At 50.1% G+C, this 18,296-nt stretch overlaps 1 protein-coding gene across 1 annotated transcript; it reads left to right on the plus strand.

Annotated features, from left to right (window-relative positions):
- The first annotated feature begins 4,780 nt into the window (after nucleotides 1-4,780).
- On the plus strand, nucleotides 4,781-7,060 carry LOC136458072 (probable indole-3-pyruvate monooxygenase YUCCA10). The gene is made up of 3 exons (XM_066458077.1): nucleotides 4,781-5,527; nucleotides 6,017-6,376; nucleotides 6,624-7,060. Exons 1-3 carry the CDS (start codon nucleotides 4,781-4,783, stop codon nucleotides 6,816-6,818), a joined length of 1,302 nt encoding a protein of 433 aa, XP_066314174.1. The 3' UTR covers nucleotides 6,819-7,060.
- The last annotated feature ends 11,236 nt before the right edge of the window (nucleotides 7,061-18,296 follow it).

An 18,296-nucleotide genomic window follows, 5' to 3' on the forward strand; every position in this document is an offset into this window, starting at 1 on the left:
CACAACGTGTCCGTGTCCGTTTTAGGCTTGCAGGAAGGACACGTGTCCGCTTCATAAAGGCCTCGTTCGCTTGAAGGAATTTTGGAGGAATTCTGGAGGAATTTGTGAGAGAAAAACACTGTTTCGGATATAAAAAAAAAAACAGATCAAGTCGGGTTTAAGGCCACGCGAACTGGGCCAAAATCACCTTCGTGGCTCATCTGAAACAGCTACAATTGCTTCATGGGTCAGCCTGTCGAGGTCCACGACAAACAATAAACTGCGGACGGTATATTTCATAATCAACAAGTAATGCTAATCTTGTTATATTAACCAGTATAAACTTTTCTTATCTTATCCTAATATTAAACCATAAACCATCAAGAGTTTCTTGATTTCGGTCTCTTTTTTTATTTTTCTTTTATCTGTTTCTTTTGTCCGTTCTTTTCTTTCCTTTTTTTTTGCCCGTGCAGACTCACGAGGCGTTTTTGTTTCCCGTTCTTTTTCCTTTTTATTTTTTTGTTTCTTTTTGTCCGCTAACTTTTTTTATTTTTTATTTTTCTATTCTTTTATTCGTTCACCTCTGTTTCTGTTTTTTTTTCTTGCCCATGCAAACTCACGGGCCGTTTTTTTTGTTTTTTTGGCCATCCGTTTTATTTCCCGGGTAGTTCGCATGTCGATTTTTTTCATTTTATTTTTTCCTTCCCGTCTACCCGCACCTGGAGTTGTTATTTCTTTTTTTTTTGTTTGATGTTTAAAATATAGAGCATAAAAACGAACCATCTGAACGTCCGTGCCTCTGCCCTGCTTCACGTGAGGGCCCACGCCGCCCGCACCGTGTCCTGTGCCGCTTCGTGTCTCTTGTCCGTATCGTGACCCGCACACGCTTCGTGTCCCGCGCCCACACCATGGGGACCCCTCCACACACGCGCATGCATGCGGGCTTAGTAGCTACAGTAGATGGCTGCTGTAGATGGGTCTCACTGCAATATGTGTAATATCAAAATCTACTTTTAGAACGTTTAGATAAAACACTTGCAACATATGTTCGAAATAATTGAAACACTTACAACATACGTCTGAAGCACCAGGAAAACACGTTTGTAGCCATTGCAAAACATATGCAACATCTAGATAAAACACTTACAACATGCGTACGGAACACTTGCAACACTTGAAACATACGCTTGCAACATGCATGTATATGCAACATCCATATCTACTTTTGCAACATTCAGATAAAACATTTGCAATATAGTATAAAACAGATGAAATATTTTGGACATAAACTTGAAAACACCATTGCAATATGTGCAAACATCCCGATCTACTTTTGCAATATCGATATAAAACATTTGTAAAATACCTCTGAAATATTTGAAACACTTGAAATAGACGCTTGCAATATGCAATTTCAGTGCAACATCTCCTTGCTGCTTAGGAGAATGTATCCTTGTTGGCATGTGGAGTTCTATGCCGGTCGTTGTGAGTTGCACGCGGGCGAGTTCTGCCCTGGCCACGGCGTGGGCGCAAGATGTGCGTGGCGGGCTCCGCCCGGGCTGCCATGAGTTGCACGCATGCGAGCTCCACACCGGCCACAATGAGTAGGGTAGGTGGAGGCGAAGGAATTCCTCGCCGACGACTAGGCGTCCGACCCCGTGGTGGAGGCGACAGTGGTCTCCCTCACCACGGGCGGGTGGTGCAGCGCCGCCGATGGAGCTCGTGCGTCCACGACGACGCTCGTGCAACGCGAGTGCTAGCAGAGCTCGTGCGTATGTTACCGAAGGACGGGCGGTGCGGTGGAGCCGATGTGAGTGGGGAAGATAAGATGTCACTCCCTTTTTTGGAGAAACCGTGTATGCCGATGAGGGGAGCTGGCCTGTGGATCGGTCCACAGCCCAACTAACCGTGTCCGGACTGACCGACGCGGAACGGACGCCCGTGGTGGAGCATTAGCGATTTCAGATTAGCCTAATTCAACCATCCCTCTTGGACATCTCGATCCTTTCACAACGCTTTAGGCTCTATTTAGATCTATGCAATTAATAGTTACCTACTAAAATTAACTCTAGGGATCAAAACAACTCGGATATATAATAGCCCAACTAATAATAGCATAAAATTAAGGCAAATTTTGCTGGAGGACACCGCAAAAAAGTGTAATTGATCGGCACACTCCGCAACGGCGAGTCTTTGCCCGGTAACATTATGAATTCGTGATTATTTGCCGGTGGACACCACGGTGGATATTTTATTCATTTCTTAGTTTTAGGGAGAGAGAAGGTGAGGAAAATGGCTTTGTTACCCTCGTCTTCAGTCTCCGGCTGTGCACAAATTTTTCCATAACACAAAATTATCCAGCTAATAGAAAGCTATTGGTTGGTTCGCTCTCCTAACTAAATGCAGCTAAGTATATATTAGCTAGAGGGTCCAAATAATCTAGTTAATAGCCCAGCTAGTAAAAAACTATTAGAGCACCTCCATGAGTTCCTCCTAGATCCACTCTCTAAATCATCATTTGAAAAACCATTTGAATAAAAATCGCGTTATATATCTTTCCACCCTCCAACATATTATCTATATCTTGTGTGCACTTTAAAGAACCAATGTGACATGTTCTCCTTGTTTGACTAGAGAGAAATCTGAAATAGAGAATGTCTATATTCAGATATCTGACTAAAAAGGTTGTTGGAGGCTATTTTTTCACCAAAATCTCTAATCCTATGAAATAGAAATGATATAAAGAGGCTCTTAGAGTTACTCTTAGTTACCTTTTCTCATCTACAACTATCTAACTGGTAATTATTAGCCAAAGGATCCAAACAAGGTCTAGTTAATAGCCTAGCTAATAACGAGCTATTTAGCTGGCACAATTAAAACACCCCATGGGTCATAATAAAAGGAGGATTTGTGCTTAAGGTACATCTTTGGCTGGGAGTGCTGCGTCCCAGCAGCACCTGCCTCAGCCCGCCCTTGCTCCCCCGGTTCCAAAGTATAAGTCATTTTGACTTTTTTTTCTTACACTTATTTTGTTATGCATCTAGATATAGTAATATCTCTAGATACATAGCAGAATAGATTAACAAAAAAAAGTTAAAGTAACTTATAATTTAGAATGGAGAAAGTACTCTAGAACGTGCAGTTATATTTGAAAAAAAAAACAATAAAAGCAATTTTTTCTCAAAGGATACCGTATTTTATTTCATTATTCTTTTAACTGGAGGCAAACATTATGGGTAATGCTATTTGTCACTTTTCTAGAAAAAATAGATCCGTGACAGAGAATATGTTATTACAACAATATTGAACAAATTGGACATATCACGTGTCAATTAAAAAAAATACATATTCTCTTGGGGCCATGATGAACCGACCGTGACGATATATTATTACTACTGGCTCCAAAGCAACTAACAGTGACTTGTGTTTTTGAGTAGAGTACAAAAACAGAACACTCTCTTATATAGTTCAATTATATAAAGGCAGCACGTACTATGGTTCTTGTTGATTCCATAAACTAACATCTAGTAGCTAAAAACTAGTCTTTGTTTATCCATACAGAAAGATTAACGTGTGGATTAATATTGGTCTAGCTTCAAACTAATTGATAGTCTACTAGTTGGTCAAACCCAACTAATTTTGATCAATAGGACACTTAAGTATGTTTTTAGCTATGTATGGAACTTTGAGTTGGGGAGCCAAACAACCTACCCCGTGTAGCTTAATTTTAGCTAACTAATTTTTAGGCGTTGCTTGCTTCCACCCAACAAATTATTAGCTGCTATAAAATAGCTGGGATGGATCCAAATGAACCGAACTAATTGTTAGTTGGATGCCTAGCTAACAACTATCTCACTAGCTATATTAACCTAGCTAATAGATTGCAAAAAAATATTTTTACCACCCCACGTACCTCTGTTATGTGCCCTCCTAATAGTAGATAGAAAAGAAAGAAAAATTATAGACAAAACCATCAATGCATCGATATTTTAGTTACCGGATCCAAACGGCTTAGTGAGCCATCTAATATTTAGGTAGCTAGGTACTCCATCCATTTTAAATTATAAGCATTTTGACTTTTCTAGGTACATTATTTTACTATGTATATAGTTATAGTATGTATAAGTGTAATAGCAAAAGCTAGAAAAAGTAAAAAAAATTATAATTTGGAATGGAGCCAGGATTAGTTAAACTGGGTCTTAGTTGGAGCTGACAGATAGTTATAGATCATCCAGTACAAACAAAACTACCAGTTTCGGCGCCATATTTAGGGCCTGTTTAGAATCCAAAAAATTTTGCGCAGCACCCGTCACATCGAATCTTGCGGCACATGCATGGAGTACTAAATGTAGACGAAAAAAAAACTAATTACACAGTTGATCGAGAAATCGCGAGACGAAACTTTTGAACCTAATTAGTCCATAATTAGACACTAATTACTAAATACAAACGAAATGCTACAGGGAGCCAAAATCCAAAAATTTTTGGATCTAAACGGGGCCTTACTGGTACCATCTTTGCCATCCTCCTATAACCACTTGCAGATGCAGTCATTCGATACAGTAGCAGGCATGACAGATTGACAAGTATACCAGAAAATCCAAACGCAAAGCACCGCCTAAATCCCTGGACCAGCAGCCACCACACGACGATCCAAGACATTTTTGGGGAATGCCACGTGGGGCCCACCTCCACGGCGCGGGGAGGCCCTTCCACAGTTCCACGCCACCCCATCTGACCCGCCCGCGGCTCCACCAAACCTCCGCGCGTCCTCCCCACCTCCCTATAAATCCAATTGAAAATGGCCAGGGGCCTTGGCTTGCTTGCTACTCCTACTCCTCTCTCTCTTCACGTGCACACAACGCCTCCCTTGGTGAGGCGCGCCTGCTGGCCAGAGCTCGGGGCGGCGTTGGCAATGGCTGCGGTGGCGGCGGCGGCGGAGGAGGATGTGATCATCGTCGGCGCGGGGCAGTCGGGGCTGGCGGTGGCGGCGTGCCTGTCCCTGCGCGGCGTGCGCGCCCTGGTCCTGGAGCGCGACGACTGCGTGGGCTCGCTGTGGCGGAAGCGCGCCTACGACCGGCTCCACCTGCACCTGGGCAAGAAGTACAGCGCGCTCCCCCACGCGCCGCACCCGGACTCGGCGCCGACGTACCTCCACCGCGACGAGTACGCGGCGTACCTGGACGGGTACGCGGCGCGGTTCGCCGTCCGCACCCGCCTCCGCCGCGAGGTCCGGTGCGCGCGGTACGACCGCGGCACCGCGCGGTGGGAGGTGGAGGCCGTGGACCTCGGCACGGGCGGCCAGACCGAGCGGTACACGGCCAGGTTCCTGGTGGTGGCGTCCGGGGAGAACGCCGAGAAGTTCGTTCCCGAGGTGCCCGGGCTCGAGGCGTTCCCCGGCCAGGTGATGCACGCCGCCGAGTACCGGTCGGCGGAGGGCATGCGCGGGAAGGCCGTGCTCGTCGTCGGGTCCGGCAACTCCGGCATGGAGATCGCGTATGACCTCGCGGCCGCCGGCGCCGTCACCTCCATCGTCGTCCGCAGCGAGGTCAGTAATAACCTACAGTATATACTACTGTGCTGCATGCCCATCTATGGTACGTCGACAGACAGTCGTCGGATACTGCTAGTAGATGATCCATTAACCCGAATCCTATGTTGCATGCCTGCCACTGTCTCTTGTTGCATGCCTGGCTCGACAGACAGTCGTCGGATACTGCTAGTAGATGCCAGCGCAACAAGTGTGACCTGGTGCGACCGTGGCTAGATGATGATCCATTAACCCGAATCCTATGTTGCTGCTTGCATTGCATCCTATATTCCTATCGTATAAGTATATTATGTAATCGTATACCTTTGCGTGTCAATCGATGTCGTCTTGTGTCCCTACTCCCGTGTAGTGTAGTGTGTAGCCGTTGGATCCCCCGATGGATGGTCCTGATCGATCGAGTCCTAATTACTAGTACTAGTAAGAACGATTGTTTATTGTGGGTGGATGCTGAATGCCTGAATGCATGTGCACGATTGACGCATGCAGCTTCACCTGGTGACCAAGGAGATCTGGAACGTGGCGATGGCGCTGTACCCGTACCTGCCGGCGTGGGTCATCGACAAGCTGGTGCTGCTCATGTGCGCCGTCGTGTTTGGCGACACGTCCAGGCACGGCCTCCGCCGCCCCGCCGTGGGGCCCTTCACCATGAAGCTCACCACCCCGGCCTACCCCGTCGTCGACGTCGGCACCTACGCCAAGATCAGGACCGGCGAGATCCGGGTGCTCCCCGCAGGCGTCAAGAGCGTCCGCGGGAACGTCGTCGAGTTCGGGGACGGGAAGCCACACCCCTTCGACGCCATCGTCTTCGCCACCGGCTACCGCAGCACCGTCAGGCAGTGGCTCAAGGTATGCATTGCCAAAAAAGCTAGCATGCATTGCACATTTGTGCCCATGATGTCAGCTGTGTTCCGTGGGTGCATGCATGGACATGTGGCCTGGTGCGTGAGACTTCGCCGCGAAGCAAAGCTCAGTCCGCCGGCCGGCCGGGTCTCATCTTTGCAATTGCACGCATGCTCCATCTCCCTAGCCCCTAGCTAGCAACTCGCAACAATAGTCTAATACAAGCATGCATGTGCATTTCTCTGTTGTTTAGAGCGAGGACGGGCTGATTGGAGACGACGGGATGGCGGCGCGGAGCTATCTGGAACACTGGAAGGGGGAGAACGGGCTGTACTGCGCCGGGATGGTGCGGAGGGGCATCTACGGCAGCTGCGAGGACGCGGAGCTCATCGCCACCGACATCAGCAAGCTGCTGCGCTCCCAGCAGGAGCAGGGCAACGGCTTCTAGCTCCAGCATTCTCGTCCGTGTGTGGATCCAACGCGCGTGCGAGCAACGGCTGCGATGTGCGATCATCTCGGCTCGCCGACAACAACTATATATATATATATATATTAAATATATAAATATGTATATGATGCTTTGGGGAATGTGATTGCTGAAAGAGATGGGCAGGAGAGAGACACCATGTATGCAAGACGCTTTTGTTGGTTGAAAATGGAAACAAGCTCTAATGTTTGATTGGTTAATAATGGTTGAGTGAATAAGCTAAACGTGCTTGAGATGGCCAGGCCACCCTGTTCGCGCGCGCTACCCTGTCTGTGTCTGATATCGCAGTACACCTACTACCGCTAGAAAGCGGAATTTGCCCGCATGCGGCTTTCCATCTGTTGGCTACAGTTTAAGAAATCATCATATGTCAGGGGGTATCTATCAAACAATCCACGTCTCCTGACTTGTCACCATCTATTATGAAAATTGTCGGTGCGAAAACTAACCAACAAGTAAATATTTATAGTTTTGCTGTGCGTTATGATCGGATGTGGCCAAGCACTCAATGACACATGATTTATACTGGTTCAGACAACATGCTATACGTCTAGTTTCGGTCGATCGGTGACTTTATTCCTGAGCCCATGTGCTCAAAGTTTGATGTGGGGTTACAAACGAAAGGGAATAAGAATGATGTGTTAAAGGTCCGGTCGGACTCTGAATCGAAGGACCAAGAGTGACGGGAGCTCTAACGTGCACTAAGTGTTGGAGCGTATGCTCCGTGTAGCTTTAGAGTTCTAGAGCTGTGGAGTTGTTCAAATGCTCAGATTGTCTAGAGCCAGCCAGCGAGAGTCTGAATGGTCGTCCCTGTTGGGAGAGAGCGCATCCCCTTTTATAGATGAAGTGTATGGCCTTACAAATTAGAGGAAAAGACAGAGAGAGTGTATGTGTGCTACATAGTCTTGTTGCTCACGCCATCGGGTACGAGACGATTGTTGACGCCCATAATATTGTTCATGCCGAGACGCGTCTGGCAGGTTTTACCGTGTTCGCTTGGTATGGTAAATGTCGGCGCCTACAATACTGTAAGGCAAATGTCGACGCCCACAACACTGTCTGGGTTCTGACACACCTGGAAGGTTGCATAGTACCCGTCTAGCATGGCCTAGTGGCACTGCTCTGCAGGTGTGCAAGGTATGGCAGAGTACAGTCCTTGGTATTACGGTTGACTTGAACGTCTTACCTTATCTGTTCCGCCTGATCCTTGAGTCCTTATCGAGCTGGCGTCCCCGGTAGGTTATTCCCAGTCGGCTCTGACCGTGTCGGTCGGGAAAGAATCACGAGCAGAGGTCCGGTGTATTCCCGGTCGGAAAAAGAGGTCAGAGTCGGACTATATCTCCTCCTTGGCCAAGCTTTCCGGTCGGAGACCAGATCTTTCTCCCGGTCGGTCGTTAGGTAACTGGGCCGGCCTGGGAGGCGTGTGTTGTCGCTACGTCGTCTGTTGGGCCGAGTTTTTGCTAGAAAGCGAGCCCATTGGGGACCCCGAGTTTATGAACCCGACAGGAGCCCCGGAACCCTTTTGGGACTTCTGTGAAGTCGTGAAGGGGTTGTTTTACACTTGTTTTATGAGCGCACCTGGTGGGCGTAAGATCGTGGGTTGCCGTCAGGCGACACGGAGCGCCAACCCAAAGCGTCGGGCGAGCTAACTTAGGTGTCGGGCGAGACGAAGCGCCAACCTAGGCATCGGGCATGGCCGAGGGGTCAAGCGAGACGGAGCGCCAACCCAAGTGTTAGGCGTGGCCGAGGGGTTGGGCGAGGTGGAGTCGCCAACCCGAATCATCGGGCGCGGTCGAGGGATCGGGCGAGGCAGAGTCGCCAACCCAAAGCGTGGGGCGCTGACCTGCAGCATCAGGTGCGGCCGAGGCGAAGTCGCCAACCCAAGTGTCGAGCGCGGCCGAGGGGTCGGGCGAGGCAAAATCGCCAACCCTAGGGTCGGGCTAGTTTCGTGCGTTATCCCATCCGCGGTTTCCGCAACCGGAGGGGTTGAGCTAACGTCGCTTGCCTCGATGGCTCGAGTGACGCGCTCGGTGTGCTTAATAACGGGTACGTCCGAGTGGAATCTGGGTCCATAGTTCATAATGGGGTCGACATAGCCCACATGTGGCATTCCACTGCTCCTTAACCCGTCTCCCGGTAGATGCCCAAGCCATTCCGGAGATCGGCTCAGGTGGCCCGCTGGCCTCCCCTCGATGGAGATTTTGTGGGCATGGCTCGAGGTTAGGATCGAATAAGAAGGTCAAGACGACCCTATCCGCTTTGGAGCGGATTGAGCAAGGGCCACTGGGGCTCATCTACGCTTTTCTCCCCTGGCTCTGTTTGACGCAAGGCGGCCTCGAGCCCTTCACGAGCCGGCCTTCAAACCCCGGTCGGTCGTCGCTCATATCGAATGAGGCGACTACCGCTTCATGACGCAACGCGAAACGTTGTGATGTAACAATTGCATATGCAATGTTTGGATGTATGGGATGAATGTATGGATGAATGTATGAATGCATTCATGAAAAATGGATGAATGAATGATCATGCACCAGAAAACAAAAGAGGTTTTTGGTAAAGTTACCTCGATGGCTCGAGTGATGGGTTCGGGGAGCTCTTTATCGGATATGTCCGAATGGAACCCGGGCCTGTTGTTTGTGATGAAGTCAGCATAGCCCGCATGGGGCATCCCACTTCTCCTTACCTATCTCTCAATAGCCGCCCGAGCCATCTGATCGACTTGGGTGACCCGTTGGTCTCTCCTCGATGGAGATCCCATTGGTGGGCCCTTCCAAACTCTTCCTGGGAAGGCGGAGGGTCATTTGCGTGTGGTTGCGCCTTGTTTCCTATGCCTAGGTTGTGGTAGTGGTGGGCCCTGCCCAGGCCACGTCCCATTTAACTAGGCAATGTTTCGTTCGGCAGGGCGTGTCCCATCAGCCAGGACACGTCCCACCGCACGCCTCCCCACATTAAATAGGGGGAGGGGAGAGCTTTTTCCTCCTATTCTTTTACCTTTCTCCAACTGCTGCCTCTTCTCCTTCTTTCTTTTCACCAAGCCCGTTCGTGCGCCGTGGCAGTTTCTAGGAGAGAGGATAAAGCGAGGGAGAGGAGAACTTATAGATCCATTCATGAATCTGAGGTGTGATGTCGAACTGGAGGCCTTCCACCATGGACAAGGAGGTGCTGGCCGCCTTCGTCGATAAGGGGCTACTCTCGTCGAAGGAGGTGGTGCATTGGAGGGCTCCTATGCTGGGGGAAGATGTTCCACAACCCTAGGCCGATGAGGTCGTCTTCTTCCTTGTCTTCCATGAGCGTGGGCTTGGGTATCCCGCGCACTAGTTCCTACGTGGGCTCCTCAACGAGTAGGGCCTGGAGTTGTAGCACCTCAACCTAACTGGGGTGCTGCACATCGCCGGCTTTGTCACCGTCTATGGGGCCTTCCTTGGGATGGAGCCACATGTGGACCTCTTCCGGTAGATCTTCAGTGGGCGAGCCCTATCCGAGGGGAAGCTACCCAGAATCACACCGGTTAGGGGATTTGCTTTGTAGAAGAAGCCAAAGCCGTCGCCCCCTACCCTGTGTACTACCCCTGGGACTCCAACTAGGGGTGGCATGGTGAGTGGTTCAACATCAGGAACCCAGTGGAGACGCCATTCCTATCGTTCATTAGAAGAAAGCTGGTGAGGAGGGAAAGCTGGTCGTGGGGTCCTACCGGTTGGCAGAACAAGTTAGAGGTTATCGAGGCTGAGCTTTAGAAGCTTGTGCAGCATGGCCTCGATGGGTTGCGGGTCTTCCACACCTTCTTCTACCATCGGGTCACTCCATTGGCGGAAAGAACGTGGCCAATGTGGGAATACATCGGCCCGATGGATCCCGACCGCGCGTCGTCGAAGGAGTTGCCAAAGGATGAAGTCTGGAGTCGACTCGATCAGGTGTTGTGTAACACCCTCAGTGTTACCCTAAAAATCTTTTGCTAAAACATTTCATGAGCATCATGGTTATGTGATAATGCATGTGATATAGTGTGTAGATTGATTTTCGTAACTCGAAACGATCAATAGAAACGCAAAACGAAAGTTATATTCTAATGTCACATAATATCATTTAGGGTTTAAAACCAATTTTTATTGAGCGAAAATGCTATAGAACGCATATACAGAACTTTAATAAAGTTCAAAGTACAAACCTTGTACATGGCGATGAAATACTTGCGGTCAAAAAATGCATTCACTAGCTAGCATACCTAATAGCTTAGAAATCGAATTTGACGCGAATCCTATCAAGGCTTAGTTAAATTCTTAAGTCGGAAAATGGGTTGACACAGCTATGTTTGGTAGTTTTTGTAGGAGAATTAGGTTGAAGAGCGGTGTGGTTTTAGGGCTGGTTTTAGTAGCTTAACATGCCCTCTTGAGAATTTCAAAGGAGGTTGGGCGATTAGATCCATGTTTTAGATTTTTTTGGGCGCTTTTAAAATTGTGCGCACAACATTTCCAGCCGGTTTTATCACGTGGACGTGGTCACCGCGCTCTTGTGCCATCATTGGTGCATCGGCCACGTGAACGAGCGTGCATGCTTGGCCACGCTCAGCTAGTTGGCTAGCAGTGGGCCCTACTCTCCATCGCGTTGCACGCTATCACTGGCTGGGCCTACCTCTAGCCACCGCGAGGCAGCTGCACTGCTAGCACTATGCTGCTGGCCATTGCCACCCCATTGCTCACTGCCTTGCACGTGCCGCTCACACCGCGCATGGCCTAGCTGTAGCCACGCTACTGCCGCACTCAACCCGCTGCCGCGCTGCTGTTGCCTGCTTCAGTCGTCCTTAACCCATGAGCTAGTGTGGCCTTGCCCCAGTGAGCCAAGAAAGGCCCAGTTCGTCCTTTGTGATGAGGAGGAAGTGAAGCTCTGACACTTGCTTGGGGAAAGAGGACTATCGATGGAGTTCGATCTCACCCTTACCAAGGCGAGGCTCAAGGAGCCGAGAAAGGCCCGCTTCGGTTGATGCCTTGATTTTCCCCTCCTTTGCTTCTAATTTTGTTGCCTTTTTCTAGAACTAGGTGAAAGAATCGGCTCTCTAGAGCAAGAGTTGGAGATGGCCAAAGCGGCGGTCGGTCAAGGCGCGGAGGCGCTAGCCAAGTCCCTTGAGGAGCGACGTGCTCTTGAGGGAGATCTCTACTAGATTCGTAACATCACACAGGTGGTCATCTCTAAGGTGTTTAGGTCAAGCCTGAGCACTAGTACGCCCATGATCCAGCTGGCGGAGGTCCCGAACAAAGTTCAGGCACTCATCTCCGACGGCATGTTCTACGGGACGTTGGGGGTGCTGACCTCAGTGGCGACCCACCACCCCGATCTGGACTTCATGGCCATCTATAGAGGATACACTGATGGGTGGAGCATAGATGAAATTCATGCTCTGGGGGAGAGTCTAGTGCCATACGCATAGATGGTCACCGAGCAGGTCACCACGCAGTGGGTGATGGAGGCTCGACGTTCGAGCGTGGCTAAAGAAGTGCACCGAGAAGATGTCGTCCATCCTGTGGAAGGAGTGGAGACCAGGTCGAAGACGAGTATCGTCCCGCCCCCAACGGAGCCAAACGTCGTTCCAACTAGGAGCGAGCTGCCTTCGTCCTCATTGACCGTGCCATTAGCCGATGCCGTCGGGTGGCCATAATAGAGTTTAGAGTAGAAATAGTCAGTAGATGTAAAAGACGAGTTCGTGGGGAAGCCCTTGTATGAATAGTTTTACACTTGTGACTATTTTGAGTTTGTTTTTGTGATGAAATCACTCATGAGGGGAAGCTTGTCCCATCCGCCCTTGTTTTTACCCTAGCATAGCTTTGTTTTTTGTCCTATCTTTTTTGCACCTACCTGTTGACCCGTAGGCTACAACCTTAAGAACCCGGACATGGTCCACGAGGCTCAGCTGCTCATAACCGTAGGTTGTGGTGGTGTGTGATCGGTCGGGAGTTTAAAACACAAGCTACGTAGGGTAATCAAAGGAACGGAATGCCCTTTCATTTGGGCGATGCCCTTTCATTTGGGCAAAAAGTATTACTACATGATAGTAAAAAAGGAGGGTGGTGTCGCACCCTCGTGGAGCCCCCAAGCAACCCAAGCCGAGAGTGCTTGGGCTAGGGTGCTATAGGAGCAAACATTGAATGGAAAGAAACGGTAAGATCAAGCTTTAGGGGAAGAAATGATGTAACTATTCGATGTTCCATGTGTTGGTGAGAATGTTCCCGTTGTCATCCTTCAGCCGGTAGGTGCCTAGTCAGATCACCTCGGTCACCGTGTAGGGTCCTTCCCATGGCAGAGAGAGCTTATGTTTGTCCTTGATGGACTAGGCTCTCCTGAGTATGAGATCACCGACCTCAAGGATCCTCCCCCTAATTTTTCTTTCATGGTACCTGTGGAGAGTTTGCTGGTAGCAAGCGGAGTAGATGACGGTCGTCTCACAAGCCTCTTCGAGTAGGTCGATCGCGTCCTGCTAAGCCTTTATGTCTCAATCTCGGTTGAAGGCCTTCACTCTTGGGGCACCGTGATCAAGGTCGGAGGGCAACACTGCTTCAACTCTGTAGGCCAGGAAGAAAGGTGTGAACCCCATGGATCGGTTTGGGGTCGTTCTTAGGCTCTAGAGGATCATTGGAACCTCTGCAACCCATCGCCCGACATACTTATTGAGTCAGTCAAAGATGCGGGGCTTGAGTCCTTGGAGGACCATGCCATTGGCTCACTCGACCTGACTGTTAGTACGTGGATGTCCGACTGAGGCCTAGTCGATCCTGATGTCGTATCCATCACAGAAGTCCAGGAAATTTTCCCGATGAAGTTTGTTCTGTGGTCGATGATGATACAGTTTGGAACACCAAACCGATAGATGATATCGAGGAAGAACTTGACTGCCTCTTCTGAGCAGATATTGGTGATGGGCTTTGCCTATATCCATTTGGTAAACTTGTCCACCACTATGAGTAGGTGAGTGAAACCACCCGGTGCTTTTTTGAGGGGTCCGACCATGTCGACGCCCTAGACCGTGAATGGTTAGGTGATGGGGATGGTTTGAAGCTCCAACACTAACAAATGAGTTTGCTAAGCATAGAACTGGCATCCCTCACACCTGCAGACGACCTCCTCTACATCTCATAGTGCGGTGGGCTAGTAAAAACCTTGGCGAAAAGCCTTCTCGACCAGCGACCTTAGGGCCACGTGGTGTCCACAGATTCCGACATGGATTTCAAGAAGCTATTTCCCTTGGTCGGTCGGGATGCACCTCATGAGTACTCCCGATGGGCTTCGCTTGTAAAGTTCATCACCAATGGCGATGAATATCTTGGTGCGTCTAGCGATTCATCGTGCTTCAGTCCATTCCGATGGGAGAACCTCCTCGAGGAGGTAGGTGAGCATTGGTGCTCTCTTGTTGATCGTATCGAGCGCCATTATGGCAATGTCGCCATGAAGGCACTCGGGTTGGAGCCACCGAGCACTTGGTTGGCGTTGGGGCACGTTGGGAGGTTGTAGCCCCCTCATGCTAGATTAGTGTTGGAGTGCATCTGGATCAGATCCTCTAGAACATGGGCAGACGGCCCGTGGAGATCATTGATGAAGACCCATCTAGAGACAGCACCTGCCTAGCAGCCAATTTTGTGAGAAAATCAGCGATATCATTGTCCTTTTGGGGGACATGATGTAGTTTGATTCCTCAGAATTTGTCCTCGAGCTTGCGCACCTCTTGGCAATATGCTACCATAAGAGGGCTCTTGTAGGAGGACTCCTTCATAACCTAGTCGACGACCAACTCTGAGTCACCACGGACGTACAGCCGTGTAGCACTGAGCTCGATGGCGATGCACAGTCCATTGATGAGGGCCTCATACTCTACGGCATTGTTTGAGGCTGAGAAATGGAGATGGATCATGTAGTAGAGCCTGCTCCCATCTAGGGAGATCAGAACCACTCTAGCCCCTAAGCTGGGCACCATGACCAACCCGTTGAAGTACAATGTCTAGTACTCATGGCTGACGTCTAGGGTCAGGAGCTAGACCTCTGTCCATTCGGTGATAAAGTCAGTGAGAGCCTGAGACTTAATAGGAGTGCGAGGGATATACCTGATGTCATGATCCATGAGCTTGAGTGCCCACTAGGAGGTCCATCCTGTGGTGTCATGATTACGGACAAGGTCTCCTAGCGGGTACGAAGTGACGACCATGACTTTTGTGGTCAGTGAAGTAGTGCAGGAGCTTTTGGGTCACCATCAACACGGTGTATAGAAGCTTCTGAACTTAGGGGTATCGAACCTTGGCGTTGGTGAGTACCTCACTGATGAAGTACACTAGTCGTTGGACCTTCATTGGGTGTCCTGGCTCTTCCCTTTCAATGACAAGGGTGGCGCTTACAACATGGTTGTTTGCCGTGATGTAAAGGAGGAGGGGTTCTCCCTGCTTGGGAGCGACAAGGATTGGGGCCAACGCCATTTATGCTTTGAGGCTTTCCAAAGCCTGCTATGCCTCCTCAGTCTAGATGAATGTGTCTGTATTCTTGAGAAGTTTGTAGAGAGGCATCCCCCGCTCGCCTAGTCGGGAGATGAACCGGCTCATGGCGGCCAAACAGCCGGTGAGCCTCTATAGGCCCTTGATGTTGCATATAGGGCCCATGTTGGAGATGGTCATGATTTTATCAGGGTTGGCTTCGATGCCCCGCTCAAACACGATGTATCTGAGCAGCTTCCCCTTTGAGACCCCGAAAACATATTTTTCGGCATTCAATTTGACGCTGAACCTTCGGAGGTTTGTGAATGTTGCGGCCAAGTTTGCGATCAGGTTGCTAGCTTGAGTCATTTTGACCACTATGTCATCTACATAGACGGCAATTTTTGGTTTTAGCCGCTCGACTTGGTTAGGCTAGTCAGGCTGGTCGATTTGGTTGGTGAAGCATCGCTGCATACACCATTGATAGGTGGCGCTAGCATTCTTCAAACCAAAAGGCATGGTTACATAGCAGTACGAACCATACAGGGTGATAAATAAAGTCACAACATGATCAGACTTTTTCATCGTGATCTGGTGGTAGCTAGAGTAGTCATCCAGAAAGGAGAGGATTTCGCATCCTGAGGTGGAGTCGATTATCTAGTCTATGCATGGCAAAGGAAAATGATCCTTTCGACACACTCTGTTGAGTCTAGTATAATCAACACACATTCTCTATTTCTCAGACTTCTTTTTCACAAGAACAGGATTGGCTAGCCAGTTGGAGTGGTATACCTCTTTGATGAATCTAGATGCTAGGAGTTTGGTGATCTCCTCGCCTATGGCCCTACGCCTCTCATCGTCAAAGCGACACAGGCGTTGCTTGGTGGGCTTTGAGCCTAGGACAAGGCATAGTGTGTGCTCGGTGACCTCCCTTGGTATGCCCGACATATCATAAGGTTTCCACGCAAAGACATCATGGTTGGTGCATAGAAAGTCGGCGAGCTCGCTTTCCTATTTGGCCGCGAGCTTGGTCCCGATCCATACCGTCTTGGCCAAGTCGGTGGGATCGATCCCCATCGCCTTGGTTTCCTCCATCGGGTGGAAGGCACTCTAGGAGGTCAGCTCATTGTAGTTTGGGACTACTAGAGTCGATGAATTCCCAAGCTCTGGGAGCTCGGTGGAGTTGATGATGGCCATGGCAAGCTCATAATGCTCATGGCCGCACATGTAGGCATGTGAAAAGGTGCTACCCATAGTGATGACGTCGTTTGGTCCTAGCATCTTTAACTTGAGGTAGGTGTAGTTGGGGATCGCCATGAACTTGGCGTAGCATGGCCGCCCCAAGATGGCATGGTAGGATCCTAGAAAATCCACCACCTCGAAGGTGAGGACCTTCGAGTGAAAGTTAGCTCGGTCACCAAATGTGACGGGCAAGTCGATCTGCTCGAGTGGGTACGCTTGCATCCCTAGGATCACACCGTGGAAGGGAGAGCTCACTAGGCAAAGCTCCGACCGGCGGATGCACATGGCGTCGAGGGTGTCAACGTAGAGAATGTTGAGGCCGCTGCCTCCATCTGTCAGCACCTTGGTGAGGCGCTTCTTGTGTACGATGGAGTCGACAATGATCAGGTGGCGACCCGGTCAGGTGATGTGGGAGGGATGGTCTCTTTGATCGAAAGTGATCGGGGAGTCTGACCAGCTAAGGAAAGAGGGGATGGCCATCTCGGCGGCACATGCCTCTCTGTAGTGCACCTTATGCTGGAGCTTGGAGTGGATGGCGTTGGATCCCCCAAAGATCATTCCTCAGGGTCGAGGAAGCCGTCATCATCCTTGCCCGCTGTGCCTCCATTCCTGGCCACCTCCTCCTTGCCTTTCCCTTCCTTCGGCTTGTCGGTGTGCCATAGAAAGCGCTTGAGGAACTCACAGTCCTTGTAGAGGTGCCTGATGGGGTAGGCATGGTTGGTGCATGGACTCTTCATGAGCTTGTCGAAGTGGTTGGGTTGGCCCTATTAGGGCTGCTTGCCTGCATGATCAGCTAGGGTGACCAAAGTTGGGTTGGCTGGTCAGTGCCAATCCTTCTTGTTCTTCTTAGCCCTTTGCGTGGAGGGGCCCTTGCCTTGGTCCTCGCACTTGGCTTTGCCCTTGTCTCGACTACCACTGAAGACCGCCCCTATCGCCTTCTCGCTAGAGACATGGTTTGTGGTGATGTTGAGCAGGTCATGGGTGGTACGGGACTTTAGACAACTGAGCTTGTGGATCAAGGATTCACGGGTTGCCTTAGAGATGAACGCGCTGATGACGTCCGCATCAACGACATCAGGAAGGGAGTTGCACCATTTTGAGAACCTACAGATGTAATCCCATAGGGACTCATTGGGCTCCTGCTGGTAGCTCTTGACGTCCCAGGAATTCCTAGGATGGACATATGTCCCCTGGAAATTCCCAACGAAGACTCGCTTGAGATCCACCCAGTCACGGATGCTGTAAGGCGGGAGGAATTCAAGTCATGCTCAAACATGCTCCCCCACATAGATGGGGAGGTATTGGATGATGAAGTGGTCATCATCCACTCCTCTGGCTTGGTAGGTGAGCCAGAAGTCTTTGAGCCATATACCAGGGTTGGTCTCCCCGGTGTATCTGGCTATATTTGTGGGTGGTCGGAAATGCTGCGGGAACGATGCTCTCTGGATGCGACAATCAAAGGCTCATGGCCCTAGGCCATCCGGGCTGGGGCTCTAGTCATTTGGTCAGCCTCCATGCCTAGAGTGGGTGTCCCCACACTCCTCGATGACCAGGTTGAGATCCGCACCGCCTGCTCTCACCGCCACTAGATAGATGTCATCATTATGTTGGGCATGGCGTCGATTGTTGATGACGCTATGAGCATCACGGTTTGGCCTAAGACATTCGTGCACAGGTGGTCAGTGTGGAGCAGGCGCGGGGGTAGGCTACGGTGTAGCCACGACATCCTGCTCCACTCCTAGTAGCTATAGTA

This window comes from Miscanthus floridulus, chromosome 6 (assembly GCF_019320115.1).
Source record: "Miscanthus floridulus cultivar M001 chromosome 6, ASM1932011v1, whole genome shotgun sequence".
Taxonomy (NCBI): domain Eukaryota; kingdom Viridiplantae; phylum Streptophyta; class Magnoliopsida; order Poales; family Poaceae; genus Miscanthus; species Miscanthus floridulus.